The sequence below is a fragment of the Giraffa tippelskirchi genome, chromosome 8, assembly GCF_054371585.1.
Source record: "Giraffa tippelskirchi isolate mGirTip1 chromosome 8, T2T-mGirTip1v1.2.pri, whole genome shotgun sequence".
NCBI classification, from domain to species: Eukaryota; Metazoa; Chordata; class Mammalia; order Artiodactyla; family Giraffidae; genus Giraffa; species Giraffa tippelskirchi.
The window spans coordinates 129758010-129779914 of NC_137282.1; the positions used below are offsets into that span (position 1 = coordinate 129758010).

Genomic DNA, 21905 nt, shown 5'->3' on the forward strand with positions numbered 1-21905 from the left:
CTGCAGGGTGATTCTGATATCTAAATAACAGTATCTGCTGGCAAAGTTATTTTTGAGATACTTGTATGAAAATGATCATGTGAAGAATGCACATTACTGCTATGATGAGATTAGAATGCATCAGCTGCCTTCTTAAAATCTGAAATGACTGCTATGAGGAGAAGAAATTTTATTTTAAAGCATTTCATTAAAGGAAATAGGTGTTGGGGAAATTGGCTCTTTGAAAAAGATTCAACTTACAGCCTCAGCTTATACCACATTTCACAATAAATTCCAAATGAGTTGAGTGTGAAAAATAGAACAATAAGAAAACTAGAAGAAAATTTAGGAAAGCATTAAACAAATATCAGGCAATGAACAATCCATCATTATTACTATTACAATGACCCTTCCTAAGTATCAAAGCACTGGAGGAAGTTGTAAAAGAAAAGACCAATGAGTTTGACTAGATGGAAATAAATAAAATCCCTATATATTATAATGGGACCAATTCTTTACAAAGATTGGTTACTATTACTGTTGGTAAAACAAAGGGACAATGGCAAAGTGCTTCCTGGGAACCTAGAAATAAAAGAATTGATGTTGCCTTATAAGTGTTGAAGCCTGGCGAGCTGCAGTCCACGAGGTCGCAAAGAGTCGGACATGACTAGGCGACCGAACTGAACTATAAGTGTTGAACTGGCAAAACCTTCACACCTGTGAGATAGAGCCAAGAGGACATGAGATATCAATCATTGTGACTGCTCTACACCTTCTGTTTTTAAAACAGAAACCTCCCCATAACACCTTCTTTTGCCTAGGTGGACACTTTCTGAAATACAAGAACTTTCTTCCTCCCTGGTAACATCTGCCTGGACCAGACGTGTGTTTCTGACCCAAAGACAGCACGTTCTTAAGCTTGCCAGCAGCGGCTGTCCTGAAGGCCTGGAAAACATAAACTGGGCCAGTCAAGTTCTCTTTCTTATAACTTTGAGCTCGAGTTAGTCACTCAGTTGTGTCTGACTCTTTGCATCTGTTTGTGACCCTATGGAGTGTAGCCGGTCAGGTTCCTCTGTCCATGGAATTCTCCCTGTAGTCTGCCAAGCTCCTCCGTTCATGGAATTCTCCAGGTAAGAATACTGGGGTGGGTTGCCATTTCCTTCTCCAGGGATCTTCCTGACCCAGGGATCGAACCCAGGTCTCCCACATTGCAGGCAGATTTGCTGCCATCTGAACCATCAGAGAAGCCCTTTGAGCTAAGGAACTTTGAGCTAAGAAACAAGCAAATCTTTAGCTTGTTACCTTGGGGACAGAGTTAAAGGATGCTTTCAGGTACAGCTGGGGCCAGAGCAGACCAAAACCACGAGCAAGCACGACCCATGGTCAGCATGGTTGACAGGTTGCAAGAGCAGCTGTGCACAGAGGTAGCAAGAGGCCCTGAGGGAGGCACGGGGAGGGTGCTGGGCTCTGGAGCTGCACAGGTTCCTGATGTCATTCCCCCATCCCTGCCCCACCCCCACCCCATGACCTGGCTCTGGCCCCTGTTTCAGCTTGCTGGGCTCTCAGATATCATTGCTGTATCTCAGTTCAGTTCAGTTCAGCTGAGTCACTCAGTCGTGTCCAACCTTTTGCTACCCCATGGACTGCAGCACACCAGCCTTCCCTGTCCATCACCAGCTCCTGCAGCTTGCTCAAACTCATGTCCATTGAGTCGGTGATGTCATCCAACTATCTCATCCTCTGTCGTCCCCTTCTCCTCCTGCCTTCAATCTTTCCCAGCACCAGGGTCTTTTCCAATGAGTCAGTTCTTTGCATCAAGTGGCCAAAGTATTGGAGCTTCAGCTTCAGAATCAGTCCTTCCAATGAATATTCAGGGTTGATTTCCTTTAGGATTGACAGGTTTGATCTCCTTGCAGTCCAAGGGACTCTTAAGAGTCTTCTCCAATACCACAGTTCAAGGGCATCATTTCTTCACTCTCAGCTTTCTTTATGGTCCAACTCTTACATCCATACATGACTACTGGAAAAACCATACCTTTGACTAGACGAACATTTTTTGGCAAAGTAATGTCTCTGCTTTTTAATATGCTGTCTAGGTTGGTCATAGCTTTCTTCCAAGGAGCAAGTGTCTTTTAATTTCATGGTTGCAGTCACTAGCTGCAGTGATTTTGGAGCACAAGAAAATAAAATCTGTCACTGTTTTAATTGTTTCCTCACATATTTGCCATGAAGTGATGGGACCAGATGCCATGATCTTCGTTTTTTGAATGTCGAGTTTTAAGCCAGCTTTTCCACTCTCCTCTTTCACTTTCATCAAGAGGCTCTTTAGATGCTCTTTGCTTTCTGCCATAAGGGTGGTGTCATCTGCATACCTGAGGTTATTGGTATTTCTCCCTGCAATCTTACTATTTTTTGACTTTGAATTGGCTTATGTATCTGAAAGAGAAGTTCACTGTCATGCAAAGAGTCAGTCAGCAGGTAAATCCAAGAGGAAGCCACTGCACTGAGCAGGTCTGTGGCTGAGGGTGGGGAGCATACGCTGAGATGCATTATAATAGGAGATATCAGAGGGAGCAGGTCATTGACAGGAGGTCTTGAAAGCATCTACTTAGAGAATACCAGAGTGACAGTCCTCAAAGATGAACAATCCAAGTCATTTTCTTTATCTGTGGCTATTTGGAGTATTTATATTTGAAGACATAGGGGGCTTCCTTTGTAGCTCAGTTGGTAAAGAATCCGCCTGCAATGCAGGAGACCTGGGTTCGATCCCTGGGTTGGGAAGATCCCCTGGAGGAGGGCATGGCACCCCACTCCAGTATTCTTGCCTGGAGAATCCTCAAGGACAGAGGAGCCTGGTGGGCCTCAGTCCTTGGGGTCACAAAGAGTTGGACACGACTGAGGGACTAAGCATGGATGGATACACAGCATGGATAGACAGGATGTTTCGAGATTTCACTTTAAAGAAAATAATGTATCTTGACATTGAAATTATAAGTTAAGAGTGCAGAGAAACTGTTGCTTTCTAATTCTTTTTTAAAAACCTTTTTATTTTGTAGTGGCATTTATCTTTCAAACTGTGGTGCTAGAGAAGACTTTTGAGAGTCCCTTGGACAGCAAGGAGATCAAAACAGTCAATCCTACAGGAAATTAAGCCTGAATATTCATTGGAAGGACTGATGCTGAGGCTGAAGCTCCAATACTTCAGCTGCCTGATTCAAAGAGCCGACTCATTGGAAAAGATCCTGATGCTGGGAAAGATTGAAGGCAGGAGGAGAAGGGGACAAAAGAGAATGAGATGGTTGGATAGCATACCAACTCAATGGACATGAGTTTGAGCAAGCTCCAGGAGATGGTGAAGAACAGGGAAGCCTGGCGTGCTGCAGTCTATGGGGTCTACGCTATACAGTAGGTCCTTGTTGGTTACCCACTTTAAATACAGCAGTGTGTACACAACCACCCCAAACTTCCAGGGAGATTCTTGTCATTACCACACATACATCCTAGGCCTGAGTTAGCTCACCTATTTCTGAAAACCAAGGGAGCCAAACTGAAACTGATTATTCCTATGATCTGAAACGAAGTGACTTGAGCTTCATCTTTGGGAGGCAGTGGGGGTGGGGGAGTGGGGCGGCGGTGGTGTATAATTATAGTTTAGTTAGTAGAAACCTAGCATATGGTATTCTGTCTTTTCTGGAGAAAACTGTATTGCGCCCAGAAGAGAGGTGGCTGGGTTGGAGGCTGCCCGGAATCTGTGGGGATATTCACTCCCGTGGGCACTGGACGCCCGGCAGGGCTTCACCGTGACTGTGAGAACCTTGCTCTCAAAACACTTCTCTTTGCTTTGACTCCCTTTGTGCTTGGGGATGCTTATTTACTAACCTTCCAGTAATGAATCTATTTTGTTCCTGGGAGAAGGGGCCTTGGATAGAGGCAGTTTAAGAGTTCCTGTCTATAAAGGAACATCCTCCATGGTAAATTGATAGACCTGCCTCTCTAGGTTATAGTGAGTATGACTGACAGGGGACAGCCTTCCCGAGTTCACCCTGCATGGGCCAGATCCTGGAGCTTGTTTCATTCACTAAGGTAGGACCACTCTGTCAGGACTCTTGGGAGGCAGCCATCCATCTTTTTTTTTTTGGCTGACATTCCAACCAAATCACTGCTTCCTTCTTTATATGTGACAATTATTAGTGTTACCGCTTGTCAGTTAATACACTCCACAGTCCTCCAGCTTGCTCAGATCATTTTGCTGTTGTTGTCTGATCTCCAAACTAAGACAGCAAACATTCAATCAAGTCTATGAAGATATCAGTCATACTGGTTATGGGCTGTCACTCCGGTAACTGCACGTCTTGGAATTTCAACATTCTAAATTGTTAAAGGAAGGACTTGAAGAAGTCTTCCCTCTGCTCTTTTCATCTCTAGATACACCGAGTCTCTTTACATCTCTGGATATATCTCAAAAGGTGCCAATCTATCCTGCTTTTAACAATTCCGAGAATCTATATTCCGTTAATCACCTTTTCTGACAAAATGTCTGTTTCACATGATCAGCTATAGGTTCAATACAACTGAAAATCATTTCTTCCTTTTTGAGTCTCTTTAAAGATGAACTACAATTTACTGATCCCTCTGCACAACAGCAAGTGTGCCCTCATGCAATTATGTTTAACAGGAACCACTCACACGGGATTGGTTAGATGGAGCTGGAGTCAGTGTCATACAACAGGTTCATTTGTTGACATAGGACTTTTTTTCTAGAAAGTTCAAGAAAAGGTTGTTAAATACAAAGGAAGCTAGTAGAGCTGACCCCAGGGAGCAACGGGGACAGTCAGGACTGAACCCAGCCCCTCTCCCCACATGCCTCCTCTGAGTCCAGTGTGGCCAGTGCTTGGTCTTAGAAGGAAGCGCTTCTTTCTTGTTGTGGGGCCCTTCTGTCTTTGCATGTGTTGTTCACGTCTCCATGACTGAGCCCTCAGCCCTTCCAATGTGGTCTTCTATCACCATAGCCTCGTTTTGAGAGAAAAATGGATGCTTTGCGTAGTGTTTCCTTATGCACTAGGAATTTAATATGTCTTTTTATTTATATCATTATTTTTTACCAGGATTGTAATTGGTTGAATTAGAGTACTAGTTATAAAATTGCATGGGCTTTGAGAAGTCTTTCCAGTCTTAATTGTCCTACAATCCCCACTATATTTTTTAGTATGTGACTGCATTTATTCCATTACAGCAGAGGCACCGGTACGTAAAGCCAGTTTTAAAATTCCTCATTTACAACTTCCTTTTTTTCCAGGATAAATAACTCTAAGCGTTTTGGTCCCTCATAGGAACTACTATCCATTCCTTTACAGATGTATCCTGTTTCAAGCCGCAGATCAATATCTTAGAGGTTTGTAGTGCATGTGATTGCTGTCGGCCCAGCATTTCTTCCTTTGGAAACAGAGACTTCTTCAGTTCCCTAAAACCCGTTTTCAGCTTCTATGGAGCAGGTGGGCTGAGTCCTGAGGAGGGGACATAGGATGTAGCACCAGTGAATCAGAGCGTTTCACTCCCTGGATGCAGGTCTCCTTCAGAAAATGGATGCGTGACCTAAGCCAGGCCAGTCATTCCCCCTCTAGGGGTTTTTGCCAACATTGTTGGAAAAGACCCTGTTTACTGGGATTATGAGTTCTATTGACCAGAGGTCCCTAGCCTTTTTGGCACCAGCAACTGGTCTTATTGAAGACAATTTTTCCACAGATGGCGTAGGGGTGGGGGCAGTTTCAGGGTGATTCTTATAAGAAGCCCTCAACCTAGATCCCTCACATGTACAGTTCACAGGTTTGTGCTCCTAGAGACTCTAATGCCACTGCTGATCTGACAGGAGGCAGAGCTCAGGCAGTAATGAGAGGGATGCGGAGTGGCTATAAATATAGAAGGAACTTCGATTGCATGCCCACCGTTCACCTCATGCTGTGTGGCCCCCGGGATCATGCTGTATGACCCCTGCTATAGTCCACGTCGGCTTAGACCTTTGAGAAGCAACTTCCCACTAAATTGGGAGAGAATCCCAGAGAACCCAGTCGAGTTGGGAGGAGGGGAGAGGAGAGGAGAGGGAGGGGGAGGAGGAGGAGGAAGAGAAGGGAGTGGAGGATGGGGAGGAGGGTGCACGTGAAGCCAAATGCATTCCTTGGATTTCCTGCTTTCACGAGACAATTAAATTCCTTTCATGATTACAGCCAAACATCCTGGCCAATACAAATTGAACACAAATTAATTAAATTTGTTTGATAAGAGTAATTAAAAAAATCAAACTAATGTGCAAACAAAGCTTATTATTTAAAATTCATGTGATGAATTACTTAATAAAGCAAAAAATCCCCCTTGTAACATTTTCATCTTGACTTTACTGTTTTTCTCTGAACCATCTCTTTTCCCATAGAGAGGCAGAATTCCCAGGAAATGCAGCACACACACATAGAAATGCTGGGCAGAGTGAAAGGGTGTCACCTTGACTTTTGCATTTCTTAATTTTGAGAACATGCATTTTTTCACATTATGGTGACATATTTTTATTTTGTGGTCCTTGATGATTTCTTTGCCTGCCCTTAACCAGGCTTTCTCTGGTCCAGTTGATTGGTGCTTATTTTGGTACTTAAGCATAAGTACTTCATTACACCCATTTCTACTAAACCTCATCTAAGTTTATGATTTGAAATCTCTCATATTTTCTGAAGCATCAGTAAGTGCACTCAGCTGGAACTGTATAGAGCCTGAACATACGACCCCTCTATTTTATTTTGCAAACTGCTGGAAACGAGAGTTGAGACCCATGTGGGGCACTGAACCCTCCAGGGCTGCTGCAGATCTGCAGCACACCTTTCTGCAAATTAGAAAAAGGCGCCCTGCTCTAAGGGGAAGTGCAACCATGGGCCAGTGCACATGGGATGGAGAGCAAGCAGGCTGGGTGTCAAACCCACTCATCCTTGCAACTGAGCTCCACTGGGTGAAAGACCAATCATTAACCATGTTACAGAGACCCTTTTCATCTTCTTGGGCTCCATATGCACGGTTAGGGCCTAGTATGAGCCTTTTGTTGGGGATATCAGATCAAGAGCAAAGATTCAGGAAAACTGAGTAACAGCTTATGAAATATTAAACTCAGGAAAGAAAATTTCAGAGGCAGGTAAATCTGAATTTATGGAGATAATATACTGTATTTAAAAGTTTTATAGTTGGACAGAAATGGACTTTGATCCCAGACTGGCCACTTAGCAGGCCACCTCCCTGAAATTTCATTTTTTAAAAATCTGCAAAATAATGATCATACAATATTTCAGGAATCTACATCAATTGTAAGATCTGGTCTCATTAAAGAGGTTTTTAAAATGAAAAGATAGCCAATGGATTGTTAAATGTTTCCTGATTTCAGAGGTGTTAAGACTGTAAAAATTGTGTATTTTAGAATCTATGACACATGTATAGACTATGGTTCTTCTCTGTGGAGATTAAATGAGATAACTCACTTGCTAAGTTCTTGGCATGGCCCAGAGTCAGTGCTCAGTGAAGCTGCAATGGGTGTGGTTGTTATTTGGAACTGGTGACAGATAGTAACAAGAGAATAGACTTGACTAAGGTCTTCACAGCCTCACAAGACAATCTGGATGTAGGGTGAGATACTAGAAGCCAACATGCATGGGCAAGTCCAGAAATAAACCTCAGAAGAAGATGAAAGTACAGAAGATGCACAATGGAAAAATGGTCCCACGTGTTCTGCTGATGGAGACCCAGATCTGAGCAATGATCCTCCCAAACCCCAGATGTGCTGGAGAAACACTTTTTAAAAGGGTACTGTTCAAATGGTGGGCTAGCGGTCCTTGTTTGAAGGTGAAGCAGGAGAAGGAAAACTTCCAGAATGTTCTGTCAGCTTTTCTAGCATTTGGGTTTTCTTCTTCCCTGCTCACTGACATCTACTTCTGTTACATTTCCTATGATTTCTGAAGTGATCACTGATTGGCTCCCCAGGGAAAACCCTTCTGTGCTACATCCGCTGATGGGCATCTTCAGTTAGGCCTGGAGGGGTCTGTGGAGGGTGAAGAGGTGCCAAGATGTGTCAGTAAGGCTATTTTACCTGCCTCTGAAGCTGCTGGTTCCCAGACTGGGCAAGTATGGGCCTCATGCCAAGGAACAGCCACTCACTGTTTTCTGGTGCCAAAGACAATGCTGCCAGAGGTAGCGCACTGATGGAGAGAAGCCAATGCCAGGATTCTAACAAGTGAAAAATGGCCTGGATTGTGCCTCTGCTTTGGAAGCCATCTATTTCTTTCCCTGCAGTTTAATGACATTTTTAGAGATATGATTAATGGAGGCAGGGCCTATATGAACGTGTGATGGAACCTATGATGAAAAGTGGCCTAAATGCTGTTGTGTATGGGGCAGGCAAATGCAATGAAAATGGCTCTCCTTTTGAAAACAAAGACCTCATTATCTGGGGAGGAGATCCTGAAGAAATTAGTTATTTCTCCCATTTCTGACTTCAACTTGTTTCAGCATCAGGACTGATGTAAATGGTGTACAGAGAAGGACGAAAAAAGGAGCTTGTGGCAAGAGTTTAATCTACTCAGTTTGGGTTGGTTTGTTATAAGAAAAGAAAATAATATGGAAATTTTGGTTGAATGATTATGCCATGTAAAAATTAGATATTATATGGTCACTCCTGAACTAATAACCTCTAGGGATTTTTAAGAATGAAATTCAGGGACTTTCCTGGTAGCCTAGTGGTTGAGGGTCTGCCTGCCGATGGTCCAAGAACTAAGATCCCATGTGCTTCAGAGCAACTAAACCCGGGAACTGCAACTACGGAAGCCCAGGTGCTCTAGAGCCCATGCTCTGCAACAGGAGAAGCCACCGAAAGGAGAAGCCTGAGCACCACTAGAGAGTAGCTGCCACTTGCCACAACTCGAGAAAGCCCATGTGCAGCAACGAAGACCTGGCATAGCCAAAAATTAAAAAAAAACATATATATATTTCTTTAAAAAAAGAATGAAACTCAAGTGGCAGCTCTAGATCACAACATCAGAGAAAAACCAAATTGCCCGAGAAGACAGTGGCAACCTGCAGTTGAAGCGTGTGGGCTAGCTGGTGTGTATGTAGATCACAGACGCTTCCCTAGCCCCTCGGCAGGCCAGTTGCACGTGCGCCCCCAGCTTCTCACTCCGGCCCAAGGGTCGGGAGAGAGGATGTGGCTCAGCCTGGGGGCGGAGCTGAGTCATCACCCCACGCACGTCATGGCACATCCGTGCCACGCTCCCACCTCCGGGCTCTTAGATTCACTAAAGGACTTGTAGGGGGATGAAAATTCCACTTGATTTAATTTCTCCCTAGGAAAAAATGCACTCAGTAATGTTGTAAATCTCTTGAAACCAGTTTCCTTCAAGGTTGCCTTGGAAATTTTAAATATGTGTACAAGTTCCACCCTGTACTTCCTCAGTCTTAACCCTGTGTCTGAGATGCAGCGGTGGTGGTGGGGGGCTACTCGCTGCAGTCAAGCCCTGTCAGGGGCTTGTTGTGTAAGAGGGCTGAGTCTCAACGATCCACTCGCCTTGGCCCGCCTTGGATCAAGAGCACATATGAAAGATGGGTAGCCAGGAGGTGGGTTTTAAGTCTATTATTTGCATAAAATGACTAAAGAGTGACATTGGTTTTACTAGCACCACTGAACTACCAGCCACTTTCTCATTAGCAATAAATGTTTGAGTTTTAACATTGCTATGAATTCTACTTACTATTATCCAGAAAACACAAAGGTTTATTTGCCCAGGGCTTTCTCTAGTAGGTCTGGACCTTTTTGTGTGTAAATTACAGACATATTCTCTGGAATACCAACTACAGCCTTCAGATCCCTGGCCTAGGCAGCTGTGGGGCAGCTTCTGATTTGCCTAATCTCAAGAAATATGGCAAACTGGATCCATCAATGTGTACTGTTGCATCAAAATTATGGCGAATTTAGAATTACTTGTGACAACAACTCGCTGTACTCAGAGTGAAACACTAAGTATGTTATATGGGCCATTGTTGCCTTCTACCGTTTGTATATTTCATTAGTGTTGGAACAGTTTTATTTTGGTTTAAAGAGTTAGATGTTTTCCAAGGGCAAAACTTTTATGTCACTTTTTGGGGAGAAACGATTCATAAAATGTCCTCCCCTCTTGTCTCCCCAGGAATGAAAACAGACCATCAGGTCCCTTGAGTCAGATGACTCTGACAAGCTGGCTCTGAATCCACTTAGGCCTGTTTCCCCTTCCCTTATTGTTGGTTTGGGTCACTGATCTCTATGAGAGTCAGATAAACTACGAATGGTATCTCTAGAAAAGTGCTCCTGACCCACCGTTTTTTTTTCATATGGTTTTAGGGGTTTTGAGAATTCAGGCCAAGAAAGGAGTTTTACATAGAATTTTAAGAGAGACCAATTATGTTGAAATAGTTACCAAGATTTTAGAAAGTTTTGTGATGTAGAAATAGCTATATGTGCTTTTATATAAGTGCATTAAATAACAAGGTCTACTGGTGAGTCTAATAACTACTGTAATTTTGAAGCACTGATGAGTATAAAAGATATTTTACAATGTCTGCCAACGGTGCTGTGAAATGAAAATGTCGGTAATTTCCACTGGGACAGGTGCTGCTACTTCTACTGTGGTCTGCTGCCGATATTCATCGTTGGACGGAGCGCTAAACTGCAGTTAGAGGTTAGTGAAAATAAAGGTGCATTTTCCCTCCATCCAAGTTGCTGGACCTCAAGTCAAGAACCTCTGAGACTCTAGAGATACTAGTCCTGGTGCTGGGCATGGCTCAGGGCTTGTCGGCCTCAGTTCTTTGTTCAGGCCGCAGGAGAGAATGCAGGGCTAGCCGGTTCCTAACTGAAATGACTGCAGGCTATCGTGAGTTGCCATATTTTGTAGGAAAAGCCAAAAGGGACGTTCATGGTGGCCTTCAGTCCTGTCCTCACTTGTAAGAGAAGAGAGGTCGGGATGAGGGGGACACAGGAGTCCGCTGGAACAGGTAATTCCTGTCTTAGCTAGCACAGAGACGAAGCCACAGGGGCCCCCTTGGTGAAGCCGCCCAGACTGGGAGATGGTCTCTGTGTGTCTAATAGCTTCGGCTGAAAGAAGCGTCTTCCTCTCACTTTGACAAAGATCTGAGGCACGGTGTTACCGAGTTTGCCTCTTCCCTTAACCTCGCTTTTCCAGGGATGCTCACCTAAGTGGGGGAGCCCCATTGGGCAGCCCAGGTCCTGGGAGGGCAGAGTGACTCGTTTTTGCCTCTCATTCTCCTAGTTACTGAAGGAGATGAAATGGTGCCGAAAAATGCACACCTGGGCCAAAAACGATAAGTATAAGCTCTGGGAGGTGTGAAAGTGTTCCACAGTCCTTAAAAATGTGAGACGTCGCTGCAATTGTACAGTTATGACCAGCTGAGCTGTTGCTGGAAAACACCAGGGACAAACAAAACTTGCTCATTGGGATGCTCAAGCTCAGGCCTGTATGAGGATGAACAATTCAAGTTCTAGACAAAAGAAAGTGATTTCCCTGATGAATGGTGGGAGAGATGACAAACTTCCAAGGAAAGGTGCTCTCAAAGCAGCCTCCTTGGCAGGGGCCTCCTGAAACTGGTCCTCATGGCTGTTTGGAAGCACATCATGACCTGCTTTTCACCAGGAAAATGGCCTGTGAAAGAGGCTCACAGAGTGTCATCTGCTTACCAATTTTACTTCTTGCTTCATTTATGCTTTCTCCCAGGGCCTTAGCTTCAGAAAATCTGGAGGGGGAAAAAAAAAAGAAGAAATGAGAGTTTAACCTTTTCTGTTCATCCTAAATTATGTTTTAAAAATAAGATATTTCCAAGAGGTCTCTGTTATAAAACTTCATGGAAAGGGACATAAAAAGACAATTTAAATGAATGAAATATATTTGGCTTAAGTGCAGAGATAAAATTTGTATTAATTACTGGTGTCGTGAATTTTTACTCCTCTCTTCAGTGTAGAACTTCCTTCTCATAGTCTCTAATTTATGACTTTTGGTTTCTAATGTTTTATGATACATGGAAACCAGAGTAAAGCAGGGCTGTACGCCTTATCTGCGGTGTTCTATTAATCATAGTACCAAGATCTTAGCGTCAAAGGATACTTATAGAACTTTTTTTCTGATCTTTTTTTTTTTTTCTTTTCTGACTGGTAAACTATGGCTGGTCATAAGGCAGATTCACACTATCATCAGTTTCTATAAATCAAGTCATATGGGACGCAGCCACATGGATTCATTTGTTTACTGTCTAAGGCTGCTCTCACACTGCAAAGGCAGTTGAGCGGCTGTGACGGAGACTATGGAGCCTGAAGAGCTGAAAATATTTACTATCTGGCTTTTTCCAGAAAAAATTTGTTTACTTTTGTTATAGATGATGTTAAACCACATTTTGGAACTATCAAAGCAAGAAAAAAAATAAAACCCTCATTATTCTCTATGCAGAAATAGACCTATTTTGAGATCTAGCCTTCTCTCTAGCCAGTTGTTACAGACTTAAGATCATACACACACATATATATATATATATATGATTTTGTGCTTTGATTTTTTTTTTCACTTAGCATTGTAAGTCCTTCCCTATGTTCTTAGAAACTTTTCCACTATCTTTAGACGGCTGCCTACTAGTCCCCCAGATGTTGTGTTGACATTTACTTAATGACTCCTCTCTATTTTCCAGCAGGTATTCTTGAGAAGTCCCCTGAGAGCCCAGTCTTATGCTGGACAAGTGTAGAAATGACCTCTATGAAAACCATGCCGTCTAGGCCTACACATAGTGGGTCCTTAGGAAATGTTATTGCTCCACCCGCAAATCTTTCTGGATCCCAGTAAATCCCAGATGTGCTATTGCTTCATCCATAAGCACTTTAGTCCTGCGGGATTTTGTTAGAGGACGTGGGGAGAAGAAGGCTCCCAGGTACAGGAAGACCAGAAGTGAAGTCCAGAGTGCCCAGAATGCTCTGGGCTGGCTGGGAAAGAAGCGTGAATTACGTCACTGCTATTTTCCGACTGAGTCTGCTTGGCTGGAGACTGCAGACAGAAGTTTCCAGGGAAGGGGACGAAATTTTCTCTCAGCGTTAGGTTTCTTGGGACTCCCCACCCTGGTTCCTTATTAACGGTGTTCAGCCTTATCCCAGGCGACATATGTCCCTTCTGCAGCTAGGGCTTGTCGCCTTCTGGAGAGGAGTACAAGCCCACTGGATGCCACGCAGACTGAATTCAGCTCAGCAAACATTCATCACATGGGTGGGTCACTGTATTGGGCTCTGGGGGCTCACTCTGGCCTCTGGACCCTGGGCAGGTAGACTGAGGCTTTGTCTGGGCCACTCAAATGAGGACTATCTTCATCCTTTAAGCTCTGCCAAGTGGAGGTGGTGGTGGGGTGGGTGGGCGGTGCTCTAACTGTTGGTGGGTGCCAGGTCTATCCTCGGCACCTGCGGTTTCATGGGGTTTGATAGTCCTCCACAGCCCAGTGGATGACACCTCTGACAGCCTGTTCCACAGAGTTCTGGAAGCTTGAGATTCTTGGGAATAAGGAAACTACAAGAGCAAGGCTGCAAAGCTGCTGAGATTTATATCAATGGAGAAGGGAAGATCCTGAGGGCAGAGAGGGCCATCTCCGCAGAGGAGCCCCACAGGCATGGGAGGAGCACCCCCCGCCCTGGCGGTCGCCCACATGAGTCGGGGTGTGGGGCCCGTGGTGAGGAGCTGCTGAGTGCTGTGGTCAACCGTCTTCCAAGAGCCGCCCCATGCCGGGCTGGTAGACACAGCCGGGAAGCCGTGGGCTGTTGTTCCAGGCTCTCTGCAGCCCGGAGCCGAGCTAAAAAGGGCTTTCCCACTGGAGAGGTGTGGGCTGAGGGTTGAACCATCTCTGAGAGACCGTTTTCCCTTCACTCTGCAGCTGTCGCCACCCCAGGCCACCACACCCACATGCTTTCCTGCTCCTGGGTTGTCAGGACAGACTCTTGCTTGAGGAAGCCCAGCCGGGAAGGAGAAGGAGGGGAGTCAAGAGTGATGAAACGTGGCTCTGCATTCCTGCCCTGTTCCTCCTGCATCTCCAAAGCCCCCAGCCCGGCTCCCTCAGAGCCACCCCCTCGCCTTCTTCCTGCCCCAGCCTGAGTTCTAGATGAGAATTCATCTACCTTGAGAGAACTACAGAGTGAAAACAGTTCTCTTTCATTGGCTTCCATGTTACATCGTGTATCTCCCTGTTTTTTTTTCCCCCTCTCTCCCTGACTGTTACTTCTCAGACTCTTTTTCAGGCTTTTCTTCTGCAGTCTGTTCCTTAGATGGTGGTAATGGTCAGGGTTTGGACCTCCCTGGCGACTCAGATAGTAAAGAACCTGCTAGCAATGCAGGAGACCTGGGTTCGATCCCTGGGTCGGGAAGATCTCCTGGAGAAGAGAATGGCTACCCACTCTAGCATGCTTGCCTGGAGAATTCCACGGACAGAGGAGCCTGGTGGGCCACAGTCCATGGGGTCACAGAGTTGGAAACGAATGAGTGGCCAACACTTCCATTTTCTTCAGTGGTCAGGGTTTAGTCTTAGACCCTCTTCTCATGACACCCACTCTCTAGGCACTCCACTCAGGCCAGTGCCTTCATCGGCCACCTCTTCGGACACCTCTCAGATCTCAGTCCTGCTTTATTTTCTATTTGATGCCCTGCAGATGACTAAAACCCATGGGATCCAGAGCAGGGCTGGGTCTTCCCTGAAGACCTCCTGCCTTTCTCCCCTCGGTGCCTGGTGCCCACACTCACCCAGGGGCTCATGCCACTAACATGCACACCACACCGTCTTTGCCCTTCTCTCCAGCAGCCCCTTCACTCAGTCTTGGAGTCTTGCCCCCTCTCTGTCCTCAGTACCTACCCTGACATCCCACTCAGCTTCACCCTGCACCACCCGCCCTGAGAGGGCGCTGTCATCTCGCCCCCATACCACTTCAACTGCTACTTGCTCCCTGCATTTATGTTGCCTGCCTTTGGGCTACTTCCCACATTTCAGTCTTTGTCTTCTTGTCTAGGGTGATTAACATAATGTGTTGACTATTCATGGAGGGAACGTTCAATTCGCTTCCTCATCAGAAAGACTGGGTCTGTGTCTATGCCCTTTCCTTTCTCTGTTGACTCATTCCTGATATGATAGCTTGGCTGCCTCTGTTATATTGTGATGAAGATCCAATTTTCATTTCTATTACACTTTTTAAAATACCGAAATTCCTTTCTATCATGTCCCCTTTCCCCATCAAGATGGCTGCCCTCTTGTCACCCACCAAGGGGTTCCTCCCTGACACAGGAAGCCGCTGCTACGTTCACCTACTTCTAGGAAGCAGTTCTCAGGGAGCTTTCTGGGCTGCTAAGGTTTCTCAAAGTCAATTTCAAATTGTCATTCTCAAGCCAAAAAGAAAAAAGTCTTTGAGTACCATTTTTATGGCTAGCGTTGTTTTTAAAAAAAACTATGGGGAGGCTGAGAAGATTCTAATCTAATCTTTGCTCTCAGAGTTCATAATTCTAATTCAGGAGACAAGGTGTAAATACAAAAAACAAATGGAAAAATAAAAAGGTTAAAACTGAAGTCTAATAGGAACCAGGGAACTCCTATTTGGGGTGGACTTTATTTCCAGATGATGGTGTCAGATTTGTCGATGCTCTTGGTCCAGTTTTCCTGTTGGTGTGATACTGTTGTTCTAGTCTCTATCTAAAGGATTCAGCTGAGTGAGGGGGGTGCTTTTCTTGGTTTTGTTCACATTATCAATGCCTTCATTTCCAATTGTGGCTGAGCTCCCCATTGATTTACTCTTTTGTTACTGAATGGGACCCTGTGACAGGGGGATTCAGTTTGTATGAGGGACCTGTCACAAAATAAAGTCAGCTAGTGGTGCCTGGGCACTGGAGTTAGCCAAGCATGGGGCTTCCAACCTCTCTTCATGCTATTATATACTGTGAGGATGAGTCATGCCTGAAAAATGTAGTGATTTTCAACTGCACTTCTATCTGAATTGTCTCCTATTGAAAAATCTGGCTTAAGAATTGGCTCACGTGCTCCAGTTTACTGGAGGGCAGATATCCTATTAATGTGCCAGCATCTTGTTTCTGTTGTCACAGGCAGGCAGCACAACTTTCCCCAGGCTGGGGACAGAGCTGAGACATGCTGGCAAGAAGGGGTAGAAATCCCTCCTACTAAGTGACACTAACGTCTGAGCCACTGATGGTCCCCTCCTGCAACTCGGCATCAACTCCCATATTCTAGGGGAGCTGAGGGAATTTGAGTCATCAAGAGTCCCTGTATTGGGCTTAGAAGCTACTTGCCATTGGTTAACAAGGCTGAGCTGGACCAAGGCTTGCGTCAGCGGCAGAGGGTGGGTGGGTTGTCCTAAGCTCTTTTCTGGACTTTTCCATACCAGAGTTTAGCACTAGAGCCACGGAGTGGCAGAGGTACTTGATAAGAGAACTAGTGAATAAAATGGGAGAGCCCAGGCCCATGGGTTCTGCTGGCTGAGGATAATCAGAAAGGTAAGACTTTCCAACAGGAAGTCTATTAGAAGTAGAGGTAGGGAACAGCAATTAAAAAAAATTATTTAAAAAATTTTTTTGGCTGGGCTGGGCAGCATGTGGGATCTTAGTTCCCTGACCAGGGATCGAACCCTTGCCCCTTACATTGGAAGGGCAGAGTCTTAACCACTGGACTGCCAGGGAAGTCCCTGGGAATAGCAATTTAACCACCCTGGGGAACCTAGGACCCATCATTCCTCCAACAGATGGTCCACGTGATGCTCTTGGTCACTAGAGGGACTGGGAGAAGATGGGTGGATGGGATCAGGGTTGCCGCAGACTATTTCCTAAAGAGATGGAGGCCTGGAAGTTTTTCACACTTGACTTCGATGTCTGCTATGGGAGCACTGGTTGTAGTTATTTGTTTTCTATAAAAACATTTCTCTTTGTCCTCTGCCATAAGAGTTATGAGCATGTAATATCTGCTAATTGAATACTCTCTGTGAATGTAAAGGTTCCAATCCTGAGAAAAGAGTAGGACCTGGCTTACACTCCCTGGTCCCAAATATTCCTTTAATAATTGGTAACGCTGAACAGATGTAGACATTTTAAAAATGTGGGCTGGTCTGCTGACTTTTCATTTGATTTTAAAAGACTGATTTACTGCTGGGAAACCTCTTCTCAGAGGGGAGCTTTGTATGAGTTTCATTAACTCCTTTGCTTTAGGGCCTTGAGGAAGACGGGACCACCATTTGAACCAGCCCGTCCTGTGTGATTTCCATGTGTGTGACCCTGAAAGGACATCTGTCATGTGGCTGTCAGAACTCTGCTGTTCTAGAGTTAGTGGACTCTGTACTGGAAGCCCATACATCCTCATCTTTGCCAAACCCATCTCCCGCTGGAAAGAGACCTAAACTCAAGAGTACAAGCCTGATCTAGGAGCCATGCCAATTCTAGAATGAGAGAGATGACATATTTTGTTCTTTCTCAAGGTCTCTGGACAAGCTCTCTGTCTGGCCAGTGGTTTTCAAACCTGGTGGCATGCTGGAATTCTGAAACAAATGGATACTCGGGCTCTACCTAATTCAGTGAGAATATCCGGGGAGTTAGGCCCAGGCTCTGGCAGCTTGTACAAGCTCCAAGGGTCATTTTACTATGAAGCCAGGGTTACGAGGTCACCGATATGAGCCCTGAAGCCCCAGGTGCTGACATAGCTGAGGGCTCTAGTGAAGCCACTGGATGAGGCAGCTGTCCTCCAGCTTGATATGCGTGTCTCCAGACAAACAAGGTATGCTGCTCCAACACGTCCCGCTGAAAATACATGGCCTGCCCCAGCGGGAGGTTCGGAAGTTGCGTGAAACCCCCTGGATTCACAGGCTCAAGTCTGTGTGGGTGTGCATTTTCCATTTTCCTGGAAACAGAGTCCTCAACTTTCACTAGAGCCACATTATTTTCTCCCTGTGTGAGTGCTAGTTGCTCAGTCATGTCAGATTCTTTGCGACACCATGGACTGTAGCCCACCAGGTTCCTCTGTCCATGGGATTCTCCAGGCAAGAAGATTGGAGTGGGTAGCCATTCCCTTCTCCAGGGAATCTTCCTGACCCAGGGATAGAACCCAGGTCTCCTGCATTGCAGGCAGAGTCTTTACCATCTGAGCCACCAGGGAAGACCACCTTCTCCCTACTCCTTGTTTTATTCATCTGTCACTCACCTGCAACGGCGGGCTCCTATTCTGCTCCCTGCAGAGGTAGGCATCCTTACTGGTAAAGTAGGCTGAAGTATACTTTTTTGTTCTGTTGTTTTTGTTTGTTTTGTGTGCATCTATTTATAATTTACATAAACTCTGTGCGCTTACTTAGTGCTGTCCTTGTTGGCATGTGCTCAGTAATCCATCGCTGCCTGACATATCCAACTCCCCAGCTGTGGCCTGCACGGAGCGCCCCCAGTCTTCTACCTCTCCACTTCCCCAGGGACAGACGACCCTGGGGTTTCCAGCTCTCCTCAGCCACAAGCAGAGCTGCTGTGAACATCCTCATCTATGGCCCCTTCTGAAGCTGGGAGAACTTCTTGGGAGCTACAGTCAGCCCTCTGGGCCCTTGGGTGGAACTTGTGTGTTTGGAGGCTGATTGTACTACTCATTTTACCTAAGGGACTTGAGCACGTGTGAATTTTGGTATCTGTGAATGCGTGCTTAGTTGCTCAGTTGTGTCCAACTCTTTGTGACCCCATGGACTGTAGCCCGCCAGGCTCCTCTGTCCAGGGGATTTTCCAGGCAAGAAAACTGGAGTGGCTTGCCATTCCCTTCTCCAGGAGATCTTCCCCACCCAGGGATCGAACCTGGGTCTCCTGCAAAGCAGGCAGATTTTTTACTGTCTGAGCCACTGGGGAAGCCCTGGGTATCTGTGGGGGTTCTGAAACTCATCCCTGCAGGTACTGAGACGTGCTGGCTGTAAACCCAGAAGGGGAATTGCTGGGTCACAGGGGATGCAGACACCTCCTTGGTTAGGAGGGCTGTTTCGGCCTTCGGCCTTCACTGGATTCCTCCAGTGATCTGGGATCCACGCCCCCAACTGTAACAGGTGGGCTGGGCCCTCAGTACCGCAGGCTTTCCCTTTTTCTTTTCCCGGCTCTGTCTTCGTTCCTGTTGCCTATGGCAGCTGTACCTACTGAACCTTCATCACCATCCTCAATCTCTTGTCCTGCTTCAACTTCTTTTTTTCACAGAGAAAACAGAGGCCATCTTTAACGCGCCCCCTCTGCTTCTTAATGCATCAGCGTCAGCCCATCTTGCTGTGTTTCTCTATTCCAACTTCCTTCCAGGCTCCCCTCCCTCTGACATTCCCTACTGCCCGGCTCCCTGGAGCCTTGCTGGCTCAGTGTTTCCCTTGTTTTGTTCCCTACTTTCCCGCCCCCTCTGTTTCTCCCTGCTTGCTCCCCCCAATAGCTTGCTTCTGCCTGCCGCCTACAATCTTGACCAGTTCTCCCTCCTGAAACAAACTTCTGTTCTCCCCAGGCTACTTCCCGTTTTCCTTCCACAGATGTCTTCCTCCTCTTGCAGGCTCTCTGAACACACGGCTGGCCCTCCCTCATTTGCTCAGTTCCTTCTCACCTGCTCCTTCACTCCTTGTACCCAGTGCCAGCTCTTTCAGCTGCCGACTCCCCGGGCACTTTTTCTGCTTCCTCCAGCTTATTACTTTTTAAGTTTTTGAAAACAAGCCTTATTTATTTGACCTCTTTTTAGAATTTTTGGTACCAAAGAATTCATTTGCAGGGCAGCAATGGCAAAACAGACGTAGAGAACAGACTTATGGACACTGGGAGAGGGGAGGAGAGGGTAAGATGTATGGAGAGAGTAACATGGAAACTTACATTACCATATGTAAAATAGAGAGCCAAGGGGAATTTGCTGTATGGCTCAGGAAACTCAAAGAGGGGCTCTATATCAACCTAGAGGGGTGGGATGGGGAGGGAGATGGGAAGAGGTTCAAGAGGGAGGGGACATATGTATACCTATGGCTGATTCATGTTGAGGTTTGACAGAAAACAACAAAACCCTGTAAAGCAATTATTCTTCAGTTACAAAATAAATAAAAAACAATTTTGGCTGGCTTCTCTGGTGGTTGAGATGGTAAAGAATCTGCCTGCAATGCAGGACACCTGGGTTCAATCCCTGGATTGGGAAGATACCCTGGAGAAAGGAATAGCAACCCATTTTAGTGTTCTTGCCTGGGAAATCCCACGGACAGAGGAGCCTGGCAGGCTACAGTCCATCGGGTCACAAAGAGTTGGATGTGACTTGTGGCATGTGGGATCTTAGTTCCCCGACTAGGGATCAAACCTGCAGCCCCTGCATTGGAAAGCAGAGTCTTAACCACTGGATCACCAGGGAAGTCCCCCCTGCCTATTTCTTTGTAGCATCTGACACCACTGACAACTTGCTTCTGGGAGCCATCTCCCCTCCTGGCTTTCAGGCTGGTCTTTCCTGCTGGTTCTCCTTTCTTTTCAGCTCCCTCCCCTCCTTTCTTGAAAGCTTCCCCTAAGTTTCTACCCTCCAGGCTCTTGTACTTCAGCCTGTTTCCTTGAGAGAGCTGTCCCCTTCTCAAGCTTCCTTGAAGCATTTATAAACATACAATTCTCAAAGCTGGAGCTCATTTTAATTCAACAAATACTTTTTGAAAATGTTCTGTGTGCTGCGATGTAGAGTCATACATGACGTCTGAGAGTTCGCAGTCTAGAACCCTCTCTTTTAAATTCTAGGCCCAAACGTCCAGCAGTGTCTTCTGTTTGCACCAGCTTGAGGGCATGCACTGAATTCAGGCATTAGCTGCAACAAATGATGCACCTTTAAGCTTTTTCTAAAGGGTCCAGAACACAGGCTTTGCTGGACAACCTGTTAACAAATGGTGCTGCCTGCTCTGCTTCTGGCTGGGAGAACACATCAGAGGTGTTTGGGTCACAGGACATGCGTGTGTATACACATCCTGTGACCAAGAAGTGCAGGGTGGCTCTCCAGAGCCGCTGGAGGGCCTGGAGTTCTAAGATGCGGCGTTTGGTCTGTGTTGTTTAGTCACTAAGTCATGTCTGACTCTTTTGTGACCCCAAGGACTATACAGCCCACCAGGCTCCACTGTCCGTGGGATTTTCCAGGCAAGAATACTGGAATGGGTTGCCATTTCCTTCTCCATCTGGACTGTAAGCACTGTTTTTTGTTTTTCCTTGCCTTTGCAGCAGTGAAATAGCGATAGAGTCCCAGGCTGCTGGGAATTAATGCAAGATGTGAGGACTGTATGCAAAGTGCTGTCCTGTATAGCCCTTGAACAGCCCCTGTACTAATATTGCTGATGACCCAGCTGTACTGGGATAATGAGGCTTAACACATGGGAGACAAGGGCACCAGGCTGGACGCAACTCAACCAATGTGAAGCTGCACACACCCTGTGCCCTTCTCTCAGAAACCGGACTGGGCAGATGAGGGAGGACAGAGCAGCAAGTTTTCCGGAGGCTGGCCCGGCCAAGCCTTGGAGGCCCAGCTGCTCTCCGTGGTGGCCTTACCTCTGCTTCAGAATCTGTTTGTTGTCTTCGATGGTAACGCTGTCAGCGTGGTCCCTCTTGAAAATCTCAAAAGCCTCCTGGCGTCCTAACGACATTTCCTCTCTCATCCCTGTTTGGAGACACAGGGAAATGGTCTCAGTGATGGCATGGGGGTCCCACTAATTCTGTTGTTACTTTAGTCTAACCTCAGAGCCAACCCTGGCTCCGGAGGCCCACAGCAGAGGCTCCTGACCAGACAGGTGGCCCCAGGCCCTTCCAGCTGGCCACTGCCACCCAAGGAGGAGGCCCTTCCAGGGACACCCGCTGTGACCTGCCAGGCCT

General features: G+C 46.2%; 1 protein-coding gene across 12 annotated transcripts in view; it reads right to left on the minus strand.

Moving 5' to 3' along the window:
- Positions 1-21905, minus strand: part of KIF6 (kinesin family member 6) — a 406499-nt gene that overhangs the window by 67883 nt on the left and 316711 nt on the right. For all 12 annotated transcript variants that reach the window (XR_014062975.1, XR_014062974.1, XR_014062973.1 and 9 more), the window contains 2 exons: positions 21585-21693; positions 11723-11778 (listed from right to left, as the gene is read on the minus strand). Coding sequence is in view for 7 of the 12 variants with exons in the window: in XM_081523236.1 (XP_081379362.1) it covers positions 11723-11778; positions 21585-21693 (165 nt within the window). In the remaining 5 variants the exon portion in view is untranslated. The remainder of the gene's footprint in view (positions 1-11722; positions 11779-21584; positions 21694-21905) is intronic.